Source organism: Molossus molossus, unplaced genomic scaffold (genome assembly GCF_014108415.1).
Source record: "Molossus molossus isolate mMolMol1 unplaced genomic scaffold, mMolMol1.p scaffold_m16_p_8, whole genome shotgun sequence".
NCBI lineage: Eukaryota > Metazoa > Chordata > Mammalia > Chiroptera > Molossidae > Molossus > Molossus molossus.
In genome coordinates this window covers 35,013,414-35,035,449 of record NW_023425402.1, presented here as the reverse complement: position 1 = coordinate 35,035,449, position 22,036 = coordinate 35,013,414, and the positions used below count along the sequence as shown (strand labels likewise).

Genomic DNA, 22,036 nt, shown 5'->3' with positions numbered 1-22,036 from the left:
GCCTGTAGTGTTTCTGTTGAGAAGTCAGCTGAGACCATTATGGGGTTTCCTTTGTAGGTAACCTGTTGCTTCTCTCTTGCTGCTTTTAGGATTCTTTCTTTGTCTTTAATTTTTGGCAGTTTGATTACTGTGTGTCTTGGTGTGGGCCTGTTTGGGTTCTTCTTACATGGGGATCTCTGTGCTTCTTGAACTTGAATGCCTTCTTCCTTCACCAAATTAGGAAAGTTTTCTGTCACTATTTCTTCAAATATATTCTAACCCTTGCTCATTTTCTTCTTCTTTGGAGACTCCTATGATGCGAATGTTATTACGTTTCCAGTTGTCCCACAGTTCTCTTAAGCTGTCTTCCTACTTTTTAATTGCTTTTTCCTTTTGGTTTTCTGATTGGTTCATTTTTTTTCTACCCTATCTTCTAATTCACTGATCTGGTCCTCAGCTTCCTCTACTCTGCTATTTAGACTTTCCAATGTGTTTTTTATTTCTGATATGTCATTCTTCATTTCTTCTTGGTGGTTTTTAATTTCCAACTGGTTGATTTTCAACATTTCTATGTCTTTACTCATGGTGCTCATGTCCTTACACATGCTGTTGAGCTTCTTCAAGATCATGGCTCTGAATTCTAGTTCTGTTAACTTGCTTAACTGCACCTCATTTATCTCATCTTCAGTAGAGTTCTCTTGTTCTTTCATTTAGCTTTTGTTTCTGTGTTTCACCATTTTGGCTATCACAGTGGGCTTTGGGGCCTGCCAAATTTTCCCTGTGGGTGTTGGTGTTCTGCTGTTTGTGGCTCCCTCTCCTGGGTTTGGATGAGGCAGGGAGGACCCACTTTAAACACCACTGTCAAGTCTTACTTTCCTGGTTAGAGTTGCTAGCCCAGGGAATGGTAGTTATCCTCTAGCTTTTTTGCCTGGAGGCTATTAGTAGAGGTCACCTGAAGAACCTTGGCTTCTCAGTTGAATGAAAAACTCCCTCAGGTGCTTGGTGTAAGAGGATTTCCCGAGGGTGGGGCAGCTGCTGGTTGTTAATGGGCCACAATTAGCATTTCTATGGCCACCGGGTGGGGTTGAATCTCCCAGGGAGGGGCTGCCACCTCTCCCCAGGGCCCTGGGAAGGAGTAAGATGACCACAGTCCTGTGTGGCTGCAACTCAGTAATAGCTCTGAGTGCCCTCCAAACCCCGAGTGTCCCCACACAGTTCCAGTCCAGTCTGCCCTCCCTCTGCCGGAGCCCAAGGTGAGTGGCTGTGGCTTTTTTAGCCTCTGTCCCGGCTCTGTGCTGTGGAGCCGCCTGCGACTTTAACCCGAGGGCGCTGCTGCCAGCTAAGGCCTTCGCTCCTGGCCGAGGCTGTGGCAGCTCCCAGCGGAGGGCGCAGGTCCCCACCAGGGCTGCAGGTCCCAGCCCAGGCCGCTGCGAACTGTGGGCTCCCGGCCCCCTCTCGCGTCTTCGCAAGCCCACCTGGATTGAGTCCGTGTCCCTGGTTATGTGGTCCTCCACGCTGCTTTTCGGTTGCCTTTTCCTGACGATTTTTCTTTATTTTACTTGTAATTTCAGTTTGGTCCTGGGAGATGGTCTGTGTAGCTTCCATTCACTCTGCCGCCATTTTCCCTTGTTTTGTTTTCTTTTAAAGTCTACATACAGCCTTGGCCGATGTGGCTCAGCAGTTAGAGCATTGGCCCATGCACCTAAGAGTCTTGAGTATGATTCTGGTCAAGGGCATGTACCTGGGTTGTGGTTCGGTCCCCGGCCCTGGTCAGGGTCTCCTGTGGGAGGCAACCAGTTAATGTGTCCCTCTCACGTCGATGTTTCTCTCTCCCCACCTCACACTCTATCTAAAGTTAAATAGAAAAAATATCCTCAGGTGAGGATTAAAAAAAAAATAAAGTCTACATACACATTCTCTTTCATTCTGCAGCTTGCATTAGATCCTTCTTTCAGAATGTTCCCACAGGGCTGGGCCTCCATTGATGTAACATGACTACCCTCTAGTGTTTGCACGGAGAATGACATAGACATTCAGATTAAAAAAATATGAAATGTTTGGCAATACCATTTTTCTAGGTCCTTGAAATGTCAGAACACTGCGTAGTCATTAGGCAGTTGGTGTAGCTAGCACACACACCAGGCAGACAAAGCAGAATGAGAACATTTAAGTTTTGTGCTTTTAGAATTGAAAAGTAGTTTATAGATATTTTTCATGCAGTTGCTGGACTTCTTGAATGCCTTGGACTGTGACATTGTTTTACTCCCAAATTAGCGCTCACACAATAATTTTGGAGCACCTCAGAGCAAATGCCCAGTGTCAGGGCATGAAGGCTGGTTTATTTTTCCTCTGGCCATTTCTACAGAGCTAATCCTCAGAAAAATATCCTTAGTTTCTTATGATAGGTAGCGTCCTAGAAGAATGAAGACTAACTCTTGGCTATTGTGCCTGTTTTTATTTTCTGGTCAATTCAGGCCCAATGAATTAAACAAAACACCACACACCACACACACACCACACACACACACCCTCAGCAGAATTAGCAGATCATTAGTTATGGACATATAGTTAGGTTAGGGTAGTGGGTAAGGACCCTTGTTTCTAACTCCAACACTTTCTAGCTATATGATGGACAATCGTTTAGCCTTCCTAATTCTCAGGTTGCACATGAAGAAAATGCATCAATAATGAGCACAGTGCACGGGCAGGGTAAAGGGAAAGCATTTTATGTGATGTGATGACGACGATGACAACGATGATGATGATGATGATAATGACGACATCACCCAAAGCTCTCAAGGGTAAATTGCTGTCTTTGCCAGAGGGAGATTAGGCTAGATGAGCTTTTCTTTTTTACTTTCTTTATTTTTTAAATCCTCACCTGAGGATATTTTTTCCATTTATCTTTAGATAGAGTTGGGGGGGGATGGGAGGGGAGAGAGAGAGAGACAGAGACAGAGACAGAGACAGAGAGACATTGATTGGTCATCTCCCGCACAACCCCTACCAGGGCCGGGCTTGAACCACAACCGAGGTACATGCCCTTGACCGGAATCAAACCCGTGACTCTTTGGTCTGTGGAACGGCACTCTAACCACTGAGCCAAACTGGCCAGGGCTGGATGAGCTTTTCATAAATAAACCAGAAATCCCTCTTTGTTAGGGGTGACTTACTGGGCAAACCAAACAACTTGGAGCACGAGGAAAGGAAGACATGCCCCGGAAGAACTGAGACTTGGTGCAGGAGTAGGCACCGGACAGGACTGCCATGGAACTACGTAGGGTGCGGTGCACCGTTTTCTAAAGATATGAATCAGTTAATATCCTTATAATGAAAATAATGGTCCCCATTTATCAGATGCTTTCAGGCATAGAATTTAATTAGAAGGAAGGCACCATCCCATCAGAAAGTGAGAAATGAGTGACTTGCTAATGTCACCCTATCCACCGATGGCCGAGCTAGATTTGGGGCCATGACTGTCTCAGAGCCTCTGCTTCTCCGCTGAGCTGCACTCCTTCCTGTCTGTGTGTCCGCTGACCGCCTACCTGGAATCAGGGCCGCACTCCGTGCGCTGTGCCGGAGAGGAAGTGGGAGCACAGCTGCTAGCTGTGCCTGTGTGTGAATTTTAATCTTTGAAATAAGTTAGATGGAAAACATGTGGGATATAAATGTGAAAGCAACAAACAAATAAGCAGGACACACAAACAAAGACTCACAGACACGGACAACAACGTGGTGGTTACCAGAGGCAAGGGGGGGGGTCAGTAAAGGATAAAGGGGTCACTTTGGGTGGTGAGCACATAACAAATATACAAATGATGTATTACATGATTATACACTTGAAACCTATTTAATTTTATTAACCAATATCACCCCAATACATTTAATAAAATAAAAAAAGTTTCGGGATTATGAAAAAATAAAAATCTTCAAGTAGCCATATTAAAAATGTCAAAAGAATGAGGTGGAATTAATTTTAATAATATAGTTTATTTAACCCATGGTGTTCAAAATATCATATCATGTAATAAATACAAAAATTATTAATGAAATATTTTATTTATTTTTTTCCATATGAAGTCTTCATAGTTTAGGTGAATTTTATGCTTATAGTTCATCTAATTTTGACTTAGACTCATTTCAGAGCTCAATAGACATATGTGGCTAGAGGCTACCATATTAGACAGCACAGGTCTACAGATGGAAATGTGGGTTAGAGATGCCGAGGTCCTCCACTTTCAATTTCTAAGACACCCAAGTCCAGTGAAGAAACTTCATCATCATCATCATCATCATCATCATCACCCATCATCATCCGTCATTTCCGAAAGCTCCTACGTACATACTGCTGGGCTGCAGGGTCTAGTGCCTTTTGCCATTTTGCAGCCTTGAGTGTTCTGTTCACATTGCAATTTGTGTGTGTGTTTCAGGTGATCCAGGTCCTGCTAGCTTTGGAAGGAATGGCCGGGATGGCGAGCGAGGCCCTCCGGGGGTGGCAGGGATTCCTGGTGTGCCCGGCCCCCCGGGCCCTCCTGGCCCCCCTGGTTTCTGCGAGCCAGCCTCCTGCACCTTGCAGGCTGGTCAGCGAGCCTTCAGCAAAGGGCCAGATCAGTGAGAGGCTCAGCGCTGCACAGCTGTCCGCATAACCACCCCTGGCAAAGGCGCTTGGAGGAAAGGGACCACCCGAAGCTGGGGCAAGAGACGACAGTGTATCACCTTCAACATTATGACAGAAGTCCTACTTGACAAGCAGATTTAGAACAATGGTGCTATTCAATAAATCCTCTTTCCTTTCCCTGGGAGGAGAGACAGCAGAGTCATTGGTAAAAACAAACAAAACCTCCCTTTAAATAAATTTATAATCCTGTTCCCAGGATCTTGAAGTTAGAGTGCTATACATACGTGATTATGTTGTGGGCCACTGTGCCGATCAACAGCAACAACTGTTTGGTTTACCTCAGTTGCAGTAGTTATTTTCATTTGTATTTAGATGTTTTCAGATTATTGTTTGGCTATACAGAGGATTACAGACTAGTTAGGAAGAAACCCACTGCAGCCCATAGAAACGGTGCTTAAAGTCCCCATCAATGTGCTCTTTCTGAAGTGGCAAGAAGGTTCTGTGCCACGTGGAATAATTTCCTCACAGCACATGTTGGTTTCCATGGTCAGCCTGAATTCTTGTTGAACTGTACTGTACCCCAAATCTATTAATATTTTGAGCTCTTCTATGTGAAAGTAAAGAAGGAATTTAATATCCTGTCATGCGTAAGATTTATTGATGAGATTATTTATTTTAAGGGTTTGAGGTAACGTCTCTGGTTGTACCCAAGAAGAAATAAATATGGTTTCTTAATCTCTTGCATGTTTTCTTGTAAATAATCATGTTCAATAAACAGAAGTCACTGAACGTATTTAGATACATTACAATTTGTAAATGACTGCTGTTTCCCTAGGTATATGTTTATGTTAGTGATTTTTTTTTTTTCTATAGAGAAATTAAAAAGCCTTTACTGTTCCCCTGAAGGTGCTACCCAGTGACAGAAATTCTTTGTATATGTGTGTGTGGTGTGGGACAGGGAGCTTCATAGACCTTTTTGAAATTCTAATGAAAGCTATGGACCCAAACCTTGGACAAACATGTTTTTAGATTATTTCAGAGACTTGATGAGCGCCCTAAATCTAGCCCTGCTCAATTTCTAGGTTAGAAACTGCTGCCTTGGTCTGTAGCTCCCTCCCATCCAGAACCTCACTGCTGCAAAATGACTGTTTTACCATTTTTCATACACACTTTGTAAAGGTAAGTCAGCCAAAGCACTGGATTCTTATGAATAAGCTAGGCATTGCCTGACCACTCAAGCCCTTGATTACTATTTATGTAATCCCACTGGCTTGCTGTTTTATCAACATCTATATAGATGATTGATGAGACTTAATGCAGTCCTTTTATGTCACCGTGCATATGAGGGGCTTGTCCCCGGGCACAGAGCAGTGCACAAAACAGTCCATGTCTTCCTTAGTTTACGGAACTCAGTTCTCTCAAGTCAAGGGGAGTGAGCCCTAATAGGATTTTTGATAATCTTTTTTTTCTTGTGTGTATGTTCTATTCATTTGAAACGTTTAGTCCTATTTGTTTGGCTAAATCAATCATTATGTCCTCTGTCTTTGAAATCCTTTCAAACTGCTTACAGTTTCTAGTTCTGGACTTCCAGCATGGACTGTGGGTAAGGAGAAAGACTCCAAGTGGGCTCCACAGATCGGTGCTATTTACACACTGAGAAGGATGGTCTTCCTTCGTGTGGCATCGATACGTTTTGGAAATAGAGACATCTGTTTTAACTACCTGAAATAATATTTATATGAATGGCAAACCTTTTCAGGTACTGTGACATCTAATCAAATAAATGCAAAGAAACTGCCTTGTCTTTACACCAAGCTGGTTTTATTTTAACTGGAGCGATATAATTGAATACAATGAAAGAAAAATTAGATAACCAAATAAATATTTTTCTCAGTTCTGCAATAGAATCTTCATAAGAAAATTAAAAAAATTTTGAAAGAAGAAGTTCATTTAAATGTTTTACAAACTCGATACATAAAAGACTGCACAACAAGCCCCACAGACACCATGGGCAATACTGGCAACAAGTACTTACAAATAGATTATGTAAAACTAGCCCACCCCAGTGGTGGGAACAATCCATGTTAAACTTGGTTAACTGAAGTAGTTTATGGAAGCAGTAAATACTTGACTGAGAAATTGCAAAGTGTTCAGCAAAGCCTCACTGTGAGAGTTGATGAATATTGAATTAGACCAAATATCTTTCTCTAGCAAAATAGAAGTCTCCAAAACTTCTTTGAGTTATTTTCTAAAAGTGGGATGACGTGTCCCCGGGGGCACTTGCTGAGAGAGGAGTGTGTGAATAATTAAAGTTGGTTAGTAAAGGGCATGCTATTTGGGGGCAAGTGATTTCTGCTCTGTTTCTAGTCAGTACTTCTGTGGCATTGCAATGTGCTTCCATCGCAAATATCTGACCGGTTAGTTAAGAACCATGGAAATCTCTTCCCAGTCTGGCCGAGCACATAAACTCACTGGCATGGTTTGGGACAGCTGACCTCTGTCTAGCCGAAGAGGCTGAATGAGTAGGCCTATCAATTATGTGACTGACTTGATTATTCACAGACACTTTATATTTCAATCTGACTAAACAAATATTGCTATTCTTAAACACTGTTAGTTAAATCTAATTTATTTGCAACCTGAAATAAGCTTAATGTAAATCTCTTCTTTAGAAGATCACCTCTGATTGCATTATTTAATTTTTGGTTATGGCGTCTCTGATGTACAATAATCTTGACATAAACGAGTATGGGGGAGATCCCTAGAAATAGATAAAGTCATATCAAATATCGAGGGAATTGTTTTTAGGCATATCCTGGTAGCCCTGACACAAGGAGTGAAAAAACTATAAGAAAAATAATACGAGTGAACTAGTAATTTTGCTGTTTACAAATGGGCAATGGACAGAAAAGATTTTAAATATATGTATTTTAAAAAGAATATTTGTGTTCAATCAATACAGGTCAAGGCCTCTCTTTTCATAAGAGTCATGAATACATTTCAGCTGTGTGCTTAGTCCTTTTCCGTGAGCTCGTGATTGGCGTCCTGGCAGCATCGAGTCCACGGGGCGCAGAGAACAGTCAAAATTGGCGCCTGGACAAACGTATGACTACACGCACACGTGCTCAGATGCTCTTTACATGATGAACTAGAGGACGTGTACCATATCCGTCAGATAATCAGACAGTGGATGCTGACTGCTATATTTTTCACCTTAATAATATTATTATAAATAGTCTTAATAAATGGCAATCCATGCTAACTTTCCCCTTAACACGCCTTCACATTTTGCTCTTGAACCAAGTGGTCTAAGAATAACTAGAGAGAGAACAGATGAGGGAAGCTGGGTCCGAGAAAGGGACTTGCTTTTAAAGAGTCGTTTGAATTTGTCTTTGCCCTCCAAGTCGAAAATCTGTGTGTGAAAGACTTAGGAATGTTCCTAAGAGCGCACCTGGTTGATTTACTACATCGAAGGGGACCTGAGGATGAGAACAGTTAAGAAGTGTGTCATTGATAAGTAAACACAGAAATCCACGTGGCACGTTTTAATGTAGTGAATTTCTGTTGAGGAAACATGCTGTGTATTTAACTACTTATTGCCTATTATCATTCATGATGAAGAGCTTATATTTATAAGTGAATTGTGATATTTTTTATCTTGCGCAGGCCCCTCTACTCCAGGGAGTCCCGACTGACTTTAGGGAGGAGATCGCTTTGTGGGACAGAAGTCACAAAGGACTGTCTGCTCTCTGACTTTTGCCTCTGCTTATAATTCTCATCCAAATCATTAGACCAGACCTTTCATGAGCTGCTATGGAGATTAATTATAAACTTAATGAGCATGAACTAAGAGTTGATTTGTGTGACAAACCAAACTATAATTACCAGCACGGTATAAACAAGAACTCTGCAGAAGACCAATTCACAGGCTTCTTGGCCTCTGTGTGGCTCGGAGCACAGTGCAGCTCAGGTTGGCGCATGGACCACAGGAGGTGGTGAGGAGTAGACATGGTGTGAATAACTGCACCTTAGAATTCCTTGATTCAGGGTCAAATTCTTTATTGCTGAGATAAGCGACAAGCTCATTATGCATCTTGAGTATATTTAGAAATCAAGGCCTCAAAGCATTATATCCATGTGAGACTAGAATAAAACCAGTGTCATTCCACTTAACATGAGTGTGTTGAATTCAATCTTAAATAGTCCAATGAGGTAAGAGAGAGGACACACAACATGGGAAAATGTTAATTTTCGCACAGTCATAAAATATGCCATAAAACAATCTGAACTTAAATACATGAACACGCTGAAAAATATTTATCCCTAAAATATACTTCAAATAATACAGCAAAATAAAGAATGGTAATTACTATTTTTTACACCCATAAGCTTATTATCGTCAAGCAACACACACCCTTCTGACAAATTTAAATCTTATTAAACTACCCCCTAAGTTTAGTGAAATCTCCTACTTTACTGGTAGGATTTGTGGTTGACAAATTCATGAAGCAACCTGGTTGGCTTTGGTTTGATAAGCCCGCCTTATCTTTGAGGTAAATTTTTGCTGTTCTGCGTCTATTTGCCTGAATGAGTTTTCTCTGTGTTCACCTTGTTCTTTATTCAATTTAACTAAAATGATGAATTACTCTGGCATAATTTTGTTGAAAAATATTTGGGTACACTATATAATGAAAATGAAGACATCCATTTGTCTTGTTTCTTGAGACTCCTAGTAGTTAAACAAATTTAATGTAATTAATGCCACCTTTACCAGCCAACTAGCAAATGAATATAATTCAAGGGGCTCAGTCACTTTGCAGTACCTAGGCATAAAACATACAAATGCATTTATTTCCTGCATCTCTTCCTCTTAGAAGTCTGTGTAATCTCTGAGAGAAAAATCGTATAAAAAGGGGGTGCATTCCTCTAGAGTGTTAAGAAAGAACATTAGGAAACAATGACAATACTCTTTCTTAAGAAAGTGGACGTGAACAAATGTGAAAAATAATTTAAGAACCAGAGCAATAAACAAATCTGCAAAACTTGTATGGAAATTCATTAAAAAATTTAAGCATATGACTTAACATAGAAATTCTCAGTCTCAGGCTATTATCATCGATGTTAGGAAAATGAAAATGGTATTTTGAAAAATGGTGTTTCTTACCTTACTTTTGTAAGGAGTGATATCTTACTTTTGGAAAAATGTAAATATTATACAAATCTAATTGTAAAATTTTAAGTACCTTAAACAATATGAAGATTTAGACAGTGTGTAATTTTATAAATGGTCAACATTTTGTATTAAAGCTAAATGCTTTTTACCTGTAAAAAGAGAGCGTATATCCTGTATGAAAGCAGGATGGCGTCTTAGGTGTTTACGAATTTGTCACTAAGACACGAGGGTAGTTACAAACAAAAGTTGCAAATAGTAAATCTGCAAGGCAACTAGATATATAAATCCACTGAAGAAATAAAATGGAAAGAGCTAACAAATCAAAGGTTATTTTGTCTGCTTCAGAGATACTTAAAATGAGAAAAAACATAAATTAACAAAACAAATGAAGAAAACATAAGTTAACAAGAAATTATTTACAAAAATAAAAAAAAAAGTGCAAAGGCAAAGGTCTGATTTAGTTGTCCACTAAATTATTTCTACCCTTATATTTCTGCAAGTCTGTTCAGTTCTGAATACAAATTGCTTTTAAACACCATCTTGTGGACAGAAGGAGGTATATCACAGGCTCTCAGCAGATGAGAGAGACTGCAGAAAGGCTAAATCTTATTCAACTCCTAAAACATACTCTTAAAAAATATTTACAATCTAAACATCAAATCACAACTTTTATAGAGAACATATGTTAATTACTTTAGCTCCATAATATAAGTGATTAAAATTTTGAATTTTCAACAATGTCATGAAATACAGAAATCAGCATATGGGATTAAAATCATTAACTAAATTACTTTGATCACAAGATGAAAAATTTCAAAGGTGAAGACTGGCTGTGTTTCTCTTATGCTTAGGAACAAAAAGCTAATGTCTCCAGTAGGAAAGAATAATGGACAAAAACTCATGAATGAGTCTTCCTTTTTTCTTTAGAGTACAAAGGCCATAAATATTAGTTGATGTTATACCTTGTTTTTTGCATACAAGGATTTCTGTCTGAAGTGTTCATTTATCTTGGTCTGAAATGTTTGACTGAAATTCAAAATATGTATATAGGGCAAACACAATTTGAATTATTAATTGTCCCCATGGCCTATAATTATTTAGTATTTAAACACATATGTTATCTGGAATCCAAATAAGGGATAAATCAGGAAATTTGATAATTCTTCTTTCCTGCTGCGGACATTATTGATACCTATGAAGGTAAACAAATGTTTTGGAATGGAATAAAATGATTACAAGAGAGCTGGCAACCACCCAAGTTATTTCGGAGAGAATTTCCTAACCTACTTTGGGGCCTAAATTATCCACTTTCTTTTTTTATTAAAAAAAAATTAGGCAAATGCCAAATCTCCACTGTATTTGGTGTTTATATCAGCCTTACCTATCACGTGCATGGAGATGAGGCAGGAACAATGTTGGAAGGTAATGATACAGTGGGGTGAGAAAGGCTCGCCCTTTGGGGACACAGCCCCATTTCTCTGGTTTTGTCAAAGGTGCATTTAGTCATGTGTCAGTTATAGAAAGAGAGCTTGAATCATTGTGACAGCTCTACTTTGTCATATACAATATACCATTATATTCCCCCCCTCGCAACTTAAATCATCGGAGTAAATCCAAATTCTTGAAACAGAAATAAACCAGCCCAGCATTAATGGTATTTAGAAAAAGAAGAGGAGGTTCCTAAATATGCAATTTGAAAGAAAGGATGCATGATATATTCTGTGGAATTAAAATAAAAAGAAGTTATAAAACAAGAAAATGAATAGAATCTTCTGATGTAGATGAAAAAATCAACTCAAACAAAGTAAAATACATCGATCATCACCAGCAAAAAAGTTCACGAACACATTAAAATGCTAAAATAAATATTTCTGGATTAGCAAGGTGTCATAAGGATAAAAAACCCATTATTATGAAAAAATAATCTTTGAAAACAAAATGTTTAGCTTTATGACAAATTCAAGTAAATTAATAAATGGCAGATGAGTTGGAAGTTTCAGAAAAGTCAACACATTAAAGTTCAACAAATTAAAATCTCAAGATATACATATAGCACCAGATTTAGATCTCTGTATATATTTTTGGGATAAATTATCATTTTACTAAAAAAAATGCATATGTATATTCCAATTGTATAAAGTTTAAAACACAGCACCATTGTAGGTATTGCACAAGAAAGAAAATGAAGAACAAAATCAATTTGAAGTTAAAAACACTTGAAATAAATAAAGTAACCTCGGAAAATAAAATAAATAAACTTAGAATTGAAATATACAACATAATTCAATATGAAAAACCCAAAAGGTTGTATGTATGCACAGTCATGTAGACAGTACCTGACCAGCAGTTCATTCATCTACAATGAAAACCTGTTCAGCCCACGGGCACATTTGAACAAAGTCTGTCTTAATTTAGGCACGCTCCCTACCCAGCTCTGTTCACAGCTTTTCCCATTTCAGTCGGTTTGCCTTTCTAAACTCATTTTTCAATGAACAGATGAAAGCAATCATCCTAGCCTGCTTAGGCCAAATTGGAATCTGCACTGTTCCTTGAAGAAGTGTGACCTCCTGGTTTCTGTGGCAGGAGGGCTGTGGGCGGCAGGCTGTCAGCATCTGTGGGACCCGTTAGATTTCAGCAACATCCTCATGCCCAATGTTCTAGAAAATCAGTTGTTTTCAACCCACAGTTTCTCAAAATAAATGTATAGTTAGGCAATAAAAATACCCTTTAGTGATTTGGTTGGTGATCACTGCATTTTTGTTCCCCAGCAGAGGATGTGGTCTTTGGCAGGCCCTCTGTTTCCCCTGAAGTGGGTGTTAACTCTTTGGTCTGCGTCCTACTTGTATCTTTAGTCCCAGGGCTTTTCCTTGCTGCCCTGCACCTCGGGCTGCAGCTTCCAGAGAAACGTGATTCTCTGGAAGAGCTTCTGGGCTTCACCCTGTTCCCACGCATCTGCTCACACCACACCTTCGTCTTCTAGGGAAGAAGGTTTCTTTTCCAGTTGCTACAAGTCTCGTCCTTTGTTCTGATGGTTGGTTCTTGTCTTCAAGTCTGAAGTGATGAGGTCAGAGGATCATGGATACAGGGGCCCAACGATCTTGCTAGTACCAAAGACAGCTTGGTGCCTTCACCACCAAAGACCTCTTAGGGAAAACAGTTTTCTTTTTCTCCAATGGAGAAACTCAGTGACGGGACCTCAGTGTTAGGCTTTTCTTGTGGAACTCATACAACTGTAATTCCTTCCTCCCTTTTCATGCCGTACATATTCATGCCGGTGATGACTGCTTTGAATTGGGCTCATTATACAGAACTAACAAAATCACTTCAGTAGGTGGCTATAATGAATTTTTGGGCCCCCTGGTGAAACAGCCTCCTGTTTTGTTTTTTTGTTTTCCCCAAAATATAAGTCATAAAGTGAAACTCTTAATGCCTATCTATTTCTCTGCATAAGTTGGATGGAGGAGGATGGTATAAGAATTCTTAAGCTAAAAAAGTAGTCAAAAATCATTCAGCAGGAGCAATGCACTATGTCAAAAACGATAAAATTTTTAGCAATGGCAGTAAATTTAACCACCAAGAAAACCTCCAGATAAGTCTGAAACTTTAAAATCAGAAGTCAGAGGCCAAATACATGTTGATGAGACTACCAAATGCAGCTCACCATCAGTCTACTAAATCATAAAATGTAATTTTCTCTTAAAGAAGAACTAATGATAAGATTTGCGTATGTATTTCATAGAAAACAACCCTGAATAAAAATCAGTAATGGTGAAGCAAAACATATGGAATGAATTTGGGAAAAATTCTAAAAATGCTGATATCGCTATTATAAGAATAGGATTCAAATTGTTGCCTTTAATGTCTGCCTATGTCGGAGAAAAAAAAAAGCTACCCACATATCATGAGGGTTTGACAGCATTAAGAGCTCCAAGAGCAAGGAGATATCACTGGAAATCAAGTCTTCCTCAGGTGTGTTTATTGCCCACCTGTCCGCTGATGGGCGTGAGATACAGGGTAGAGGCAGTCTTCTGGGTTACATCTTCCACTAGGTCCTGGGGGTCCCTGAGGACCTGGGGCACCTGGTGAGCCTGGCAAACCTGGAGCTAATGAAATAAAAGACCCCATCAGAATGCAGATCACCTGTGGTTCTTTCTCCCTCACTCCAACCAACATGGATGACTCAACCTCTCCTGCAGCAACACGTAAGGGCCACAGGGGGAAAGGCACGGTTCCTGATTTCAGAAGCCTGCTGTGCTGTAACGATCAATATCACTATTACCTGAAGTTCCAGGCAGACCCGGGCTCCCTGGAAGCCCAATGCCAGGTTCCCCTCTTTCTCCTTTCTGTCCTCGGTAGCCTAAGGGAGAGACAAATACAGAGAGAGACGCAAACAGTGAGAGAATTCTACGGCAGCACCGCACAATGAGAACCATGTTTCCGATCAAGGATATTTCTGTGATTTGTTCACTTAACATATAGCTCTAATGTACAATTTTAGCCATCTGTTTTGCATGAACCACAGATTAAACTTACATATCAAACAGATTAGGTGCAATAGGCAATGAAGATCTTAGAAATATGCTACTATAAAAAGTGCAACTAGTCAGATGTCTGATGATGAGATTCTAGGCACTGAAAATGATATCTAAATAACTCAAATCAATCATTCAAATCTTTCAAATAGCTATGACGAGGTGTGTGAGCGTCTCCAATAGGAGTTCTGACTGGAGGGTAGGTACGGGCTAAATAGAAGTATACGGAAAGAGGGCTGCTTGCTGTGAGGGCAAAATAAGGTGACAACAAAAAGCTGGAGCCAGTCTAAGAATTAAAGGGAATGAAAGGAACAAAAATCCTTCCTTTTTTTTTTTTTATCCTCACCCGAGGACATTTTCCCATTTTTTTATTCAGATTGAGTGGGAGGGAGAGAGAGGAAGAGAGAGAGAAACATCGACGTGAAAGGGACACATCAAGTGGCTGCCACCCACACGACCCAATCAGGGCCGGGGACAAACTGCAACCGAGGTACATGCCCTTAGCAGGAACCGAACCCGGGTCTCTCTGGACTGCAGGCCGACGCTCTAACCGCTGAGCCACACCAGCCAGGGCAAAACTCATTCCTTTTAATAAATGACAGCAGGAGTATGAATATGCATGAACCCACCCATCTAGGAGTCAGGAGAGGACAAAATCAGGACTTTGATAACAACACGATGTCCCTCGTGGTCCAGTGAGAACAGCAACCCCATGTTCAACATGGCAGTTCCCAACTCCAAAGGAGGAGCCGCTTCGGCAGGTCCAGAAAGCAAGACTGAGGAACCCTTCAAACTCACTTTATCAATTTAGCCAAAATAAATTAGTTCAAGGATTTCTGTACATTTTAGGATAAAATCCTTTTCATTACTGAATATGCTTTTTGTCATCTCAGGTACAAAGAAGCAATTTGTGCCTCTAGGAGCCCTTATCTCTGCTTTAAGAAAGCATAAAGCATTTTTAACTTGTGTTTTATATAGTGGCATCCATGTAAGACTGAAAAAAAAGTTCTATGGCTATAGAGTTTCACAAATGGAGTTTTAATTTCCAGCTTTGTCACACTTAAATGACTCCTGGTCCTGAATGAACAGAGCAGTCATGCAGAATCATGTAGACACACAGCAAGGCTAATAGGCAGGAGAGTATCTCATTAGGAAACAATAGGTCCTAACTTAGTTGTGCCCATCTATAAAAGTGTGTTTTTACAGCTGAACATAATAGGAGGAAACCTTTTAATGTTCCCTATGAACAGTATATAGAACAAAATATTTCCCTTTATTGTTCAGAATTAGACATAATTTTAGGGTTAACAGTCTTGAATTGACCTTATAGTATATACATTATTATTCAAATAACATTAGCAATGTAAACACTGCATCATTATTCCTTGGCTTTGAAGTGTGACCTGACCATAAACGTGAAAATAGTGGGAAGAAGAATATGCATTCAGGATATATTTTGAGGTGCACATTAATATACCCAATGAAAAACCTTCGTATGTTTATATCTGAAAATGATGTCATGGATATTCAGTACAATCCTAGATCCCAGGTGGCACAATAACCTAAGTTGATACATATTAAACTTCAAAATATTCCCAGGATTTCTTTTATATAAGTGACTTTAATTGAACACATGTAAACAACAAGAAACAATGTTTGTACTTAGGGTCAGTTTGAAAGCACCCTTTCAAATGCATTATTTAAACTTTTTTGTAGTAAAATAACACTTCATGCCTGAGGTATATTTGACAGTCCAACCTAGGTTTTACTGTTCCAAAAGATTGTAAAGTTGACCCTCAAGCTATCTCAGTCAGTGCTTAGGATCACAGGCTGAAAAATGAAGAAAGAAACACAACTAAAGTTGTATGAACTTTTGATTAACAGGAGGATTAACAAGACTGTAACACAATTCCAAATGAAGGGTATATCTGCTAAAACTTCCATATTTAAATCCAGTCTTCAGATTTTAATTAAGGTAGAAATATATTATTTCACATGGATTTAAGACAACATGGTATCACAAAACAAGAAACAACCGTTTATATAGCTGTATAATGGGGTAACATTTACACTTCTCTTGTCAAATATAATAATTTACTTGTACAAATCTCTCAGCTTATTAGTTCAATAACAACCTACTATTAATAGACAAAGCTGTGGAATTGCACAAATCCCAAGCTCATCACATATGAAGGCTGCCATAGAATCATAGGGTCTTATTTTACAATTGCTTCACAACCAAACTTCGGATCGGAATACTCATAAAGTCAATAACAACTTTCCTACTTTCTAGAACTAAGCTTTTCAACCATTTGGGGTAGGCCTCACTTGAAATTTGGAAGAGACTAAGAGGCGGGTCTCTCTGCAAGGGGACGTGTGTTTTCACGGTCTGGAAGTATGCGGGGTGACATCAGATATCACTGTAGTGTATGTAGGAAAACAGAAATCCGACAACAGCACTGTCTTAATCTAAAGCACCTAGAGGTGCTAGTCAGTGAAGAACTCCGGTGCTGCTGTAGTTTTTCAGGTGGTAGACTTTATTTATTTCCAGCAGGGAGAATTCCATTTCAGCTCCAGGGATATTCTTTCAAAGTTATAAATCTGTGCATCTATACCCATACTGGACAAATGAGACCAGTAAAGGAGTGTTACTGGCATTTTCGGAGGGATAATTCTTCATATGGGGCCCTGCCTCAGGCCTTATAAGCTGTTTGGCCTCCCCGGTCTCTCCCACTAATGGACCACAGTGCCCTTCAGTCATTTTGACACACACACACGCCTCCCATTACCTAAGCCCCCCACTGCCAACAAATTTGAAAGGTCAAATCTATATCAGTCACAGGCAGAACCTTATGGGCCACTGGCTTACAAATAACAGCTAGTTTCCTTCATTATAAACCAATAACAGCTAAACTTTAAAAGTTCAAACGTAAGAACAATCATTCCCAATAGTGTCATTTCAAAACTGATGGAAGGTACCTGAAATGGCTGGACCTGTTTTCTCCTGACCCCTTATCCACACCGTGTGGGGCACAGAGTGGGTTTTTTTTTCCCCTGAATGGACAGGGCTTTCAAGTGTGGCATCTGTTCCTCTGGGTTTCAGAAAAAGTTTAAATAAAGTTCTTTCTCATAAAACTCGTTCAAGAGGCTGAGGTCTGTTAGGAAATGCACCTCTCTTGCTTATACATGGGAAGCCAGCTGGCTGGAGGCTTCTGGGTGTAACCCCGCTCACCCCGGGCAGGACAAGCGCTCAGGCCCCACGCTGCAGACCTGAGGTGGGAGTCACACCACCAAAGATGCTCTCAGGGCTCAGAGGGAAGGCAGCAACCAGAAGCTCACAGGATGGTTAAAATATAAAACAGCCTGGAAATGCTTCTGAATTTTAAAAAAATGCCCCAAATCACTCCCTTTGAGAATTTAGAAAACATGCAAATGAGGCAACCTCACTTGAATCAGAAAGACGCACTATTTTCAATGCAAGACCAGGGCACTCAAAGAGGGTCCCCCAGTTTTCATGATCACAACCTTGCTAGGAGCAGTAACTCCCTTTTCCATGTTGGATTGCATGCTTCTAATACTCTCCATTTTCTCCTTGCTCTTTACGGCTTCTGTTTTTCAAAATAAGCATGGGCACTAATGAGACAGGCCCTTTAAATTTTTTGTCCTTCGCTAAACATAATAATATAGCAAGGGACTTGTTCTATGGAGCATATTGCAAACCAAACCACTTTATTTCAAATAAAAATGGATTTCTTATCTGAAAAACTAATTCTTTTAGAAATTTCAGAAGAGCCACCATCAAACAGAATTCGTGAGTGGGCAGACACACTGCTGCCTCGCACCCAGGCTTCCTGCCCCTTTCCAGGCTGCACTTCTCCCTCCAACCTGTGCTCAAACCCAACCTGGCTGTGTATGAAGAGGACTGATTCAGCCAGCAGCACCCGAGGTTCGCACGGTCACTAGGGTAACTGTTTTACATGCAATTTTTATTTCCTTTGCGAGAAAACTTTTACATCAAGCAGAGCGAAGCTTTGAAGCTACATGCATCTCTTCATCTTCTGAGCACGGCACATCTATTTATCTGTCAGAGAATAACGCTTGAATTCCTGGTGAACTCCTGGGGCGGCACCAAAAACCAAGCGGTGGCCCCTGGGTTTCCATTTTACAGTCAGATTTCTCTGTGGCTTCAGAGAGAATGATCAGCACAGGAAAGGCAAATTTTCCTTACAAAATGAATTGCATAGTTTGCAAGTTTTTCTGCTGCATTTCTGGCATTTAACAAATGCTGAAAAGGAGGTCTCAGGCAAACCCTGAGGAGCCACCGAGCTGAACTACAGACAAGACAGAAACCCTCAAGTGAAACAAAAGTTTTGTCAATTTCACCAAACCTTGGTTTTAAAAAAGTTGAAAATCATTTGGGGAAGTCTTTCAAATTCAAGAACTGCATCTGAAAGCCCTCCCAGGAGTGGATAGGCTTTAAGAGCTCCTCAGCAGAACAGCAGGGAGAACCCACAGAAACCCTTCACAAAAGAGGAGTTAAGTCACACGGTGAATAGAAGTCTGGATTCCCGAAGCTTGGATGACACTGTGGACTTAGTGTTGCCAAAGAGCCTTCCAGATGGGCCCTCCCTACATGGAAGAGAGCCTGGAGACAGGTGGTGTATGGACAGGTGGCTCCAGTTTCAGAATGGTTTTCCTGAGTTCCCATTGTCTTTGTTCTCTTAGACCACCATTGTCTGAAGCATCTGTCCAAGATTTTTCTCCCATGGGTATTAACAGCCCCATTCTTCATCATACATCTTCAGATGGGCTTTCAAGCTCTTCATTCCAGTCTCATGAACTCTGACTTCAGAACAGACCCCACTAGCGAGAGAGAATCATGAACCGCCCTCTACACATCATCGTACACACAGAAGGCTGCACCTGATTCTACACTTTCCCTCCAACTATCTGCAAACCTATGGTCTGAGGGAAAGATAGGATGTACTGTTTGGGTAACTGGAGTGATATTACCATTGTTGTTTTACAATGTTTTGTTGTTCGCAAAACCAGAAGACTTGTCACTCTCGATGATAAGTTAGGACCCTAACAGACTCCACAACTGGGGATAGTTGTTGCTTTTCCCCATAAGAGGGCATGTCAGTCACCTTGGGGCACTTCCTACCAAGGACAAGGCTCAGTGTTACAGAGGAACAGTAGGAAGGAAAGTGAACTAGTGAAAGAAAAATAATTTTCTGCACGTATGCTATCGTGCACTGTATTCGACATACTTTGGCTGTTAATGTTCTCTTTTCTCCTAAGGAAGCTTTTGATTATTTCAGGGCAGGCTCTTGAGGTCCTCCTTGGTAACAGATGAAAGGCAGTTTCTCTGGTCTTATCTTTCACAGTACGTACCCAATGGATTTAATATTTCCTTGTTGGAGTTGTGAATCTTCTAAACCAGAGTCTATTTGGCGCCTTTGCTGATTGCTAACATATTTCTAGAAAATGGTCTTGCCAGATCAATTTAGTCAAGCTACATCCAAGATCTTGTCTCTTGTAAAGCTGTCAAGTTTTTTGTTTTTTTTTCCAATTTAAGTGTTCCTTTAAAAATTTTAGAAACCCTATGAGAAATTATTTAAAATTCAAAAGTTACCATCCACAAAGTCTATTAGAGGGAGAATTCTAAATTTTCTCAAAAATATATGTTGGCCCCAAATCATGACTTATAGTAGCTTCTTTTAAGACTTTTTTCTCAGTTTCTTTAAGAAACTAAGATGATGATTCTTGTTTATTTACATCAACAGGGCAGCAAAAACAACTCTGAGATTCCCAGATAATAATGATATATAAGCACCTATGATCAAAACAAATATTATTATTAAAATACACTTAGATTAGCAGATAATTGTCAGTCTTAAATTCAAAGCAGTGATAGTTAAAAGTTTGTTTCTAGAATGTCAAATATTAACAAGATATTCTATATGAAATCATTTTATATATACATATATATTGCATATATATATATATATATATATATATATAGTCTTAACTGTGATTAGCATGTTATAAATACCAAGTGTTAATGAACTAGTAAGCAAATATTATACTTGAAGACTTACCTTGGGGCCCAGGGTCTCCTGGTGGCCCAGGTAATCCATCCTTTCCCGGTGGGCCAGGCCTCCCCTGAGCTTGGGCAGCCAACATTGCTGCTGGTAGCTTGAGCTGGGATAGGAACACGGCCACCCTCTCTTCATTTATGAAAGAGAAAATAATATATCCTGTTATTAAAATACTTTTAGGTCAAACATTTTCAAATATTTTTTTACATGAAATGTAATGAAAAAAAACTATTTGCCTTTCAATTTAAGCAAATATAATTCACCAACCGGTCTGTTAGCTGAGAGCGTATTTTTGATTGGTCAGATAAATGAATTGTACGAAGTTGTCTGAGTACAGAGGCACACCAACTGTGCTGGTCACAGGATCTGAGAATTGTCAGTGCTTCAGAGATGCAGCTGCTTTGGCGGACAGAACGATAACCTAGAATCTAACTAATCTCTGGAGAGAATTCAGGCTCATATTAAAAAATGGTTGGAAGTAAATTTAAGCCACTTTCCAATAATCTTGTGAATGTTTGTGTGGTTATTCAAAATATGTTTATACATCCTTTGACATGTCCTTCCAAATAGAATCAGATGGAGCCTACTTCCTCCATTCTTGAGTGTGGCCTGGGACTTACTTTTTATTTCTAATAAATAGGAAAAAGTAGAATTGACCGGGTGTCCCTAGGGAAACTGAGTCACACAGGCACTATGCCTTCCTGGCTGCTCTCTCCTAGATCACTCATCTCGCAGTGCAGTGAGGACACTCAAGAAGGCCTGTGGAGAGACCCACATGGGACAAGCTGAAGCCACCTACAAACAGCCATGGATCTTCCAGCCCCTGCCAAGCTTCTAGATGACTTCAGCTCTGGCTGACATCCTAACTGACTTTGTTGTAGTCCCTGCGCCATAACCACACAACCAAGCAACCCTTCAAGTCCCTGACCCACAAAACATGCAAAATAATAATTTTTTTTATGCCACTAAAGTTTTCAGTTATTTTCTCTTTTTAAATCCTCACCTGAGGATATGTTTTATTGATTTTAGAGACAGGAAGAGAGAGTGAGAGAGAGAGAGTGAGAGAGAGAAACATTGATTGGCTGCCTCTTGTACATGCCCCAACCAAAGATCGAACCCTTTACCTGGGTATGTGCCCTGATCGGGAATCAAACTCGAGACCTTTCAGTATACTGGATGACGCTCCAACCAACTGAGCCACATGAGTCAGGGCTTGAGTTATTTTCTTATGCAGCAATAGATAATGCATATAGTATCTGACACTTTATATCCTTGAACAAAACTGCATTATTAATAAAGAGGTATAGTTATTGAAAAGATGGTCATTGGCTGCATATTCACTGTGATTTCAGTTTTAATTTCTACACTGGGCAAATATTATACTTTGTCAACAAGTAATTTTTGCTTTTTAAAGAAAATGTCTTATACACCCTCAATAGTATTAATTTTTCTTTTCTGGTTCAATTACCAATTAGTCAGACCCGTTATTTAGTCAAGGTTTCAGTAGGAAGGATGTCTGATTTGAGCAAAGGAAAAAGTTCAACGTTAGTGCAGAGGAGCATGCTCACTGAATTCCACCTGTACACAGAGTGAAACAAGTTCCTATACTTTCCAGTGAACCTGAAGAAAACAC

At 39.9% G+C, this 22,036-nt stretch overlaps 2 protein-coding genes across 3 annotated transcripts in view; one reads left to right on the top strand and one right to left on the bottom strand.

Moving 5' to 3' along the window:
* Nucleotides 1-5,332, top strand: part of COL9A1 (collagen type IX alpha 1 chain) — a 91,885-nt gene extending 86,553 nt beyond the window's left edge. The window contains exon 38 of one of the 2 annotated variants that reach the window (XM_036248346.1): nt 4,410-5,332. In XM_036248346.1, coding sequence (XP_036104239.1) covers nt 4,410-4,594 — 185 coding nt within the window. In that variant the 3' untranslated portion in view covers nt 4,595-5,332. The remainder of the gene's footprint in view (nt 1-4,409) is intronic. The other variant, XM_036248347.1, reaches the window with a different exon arrangement.
* A 7,835-nt stretch (nt 5,333-13,167) lies between these two features.
* The window catches only part of COL19A1 (collagen type XIX alpha 1 chain), a 325,038-nt gene continuing 316,169 nt past the window's right edge, over nt 13,168-22,036 (bottom strand). The window contains exons 49-51 of the mRNA XM_036248752.1: nt 20,404-20,532; nt 14,050-14,127; nt 13,168-13,873 (exon numbers count right to left, since the gene is read on the bottom strand). Of these exons, the coding sequence (XP_036104645.1) occupies nt 13,746-13,873; nt 14,050-14,127; nt 20,404-20,532 (335 nt within the window). The 3' untranslated portion in view covers nt 13,168-13,745. The remainder of the gene's footprint in view (nt 13,874-14,049; nt 14,128-20,403; nt 20,533-22,036) is intronic.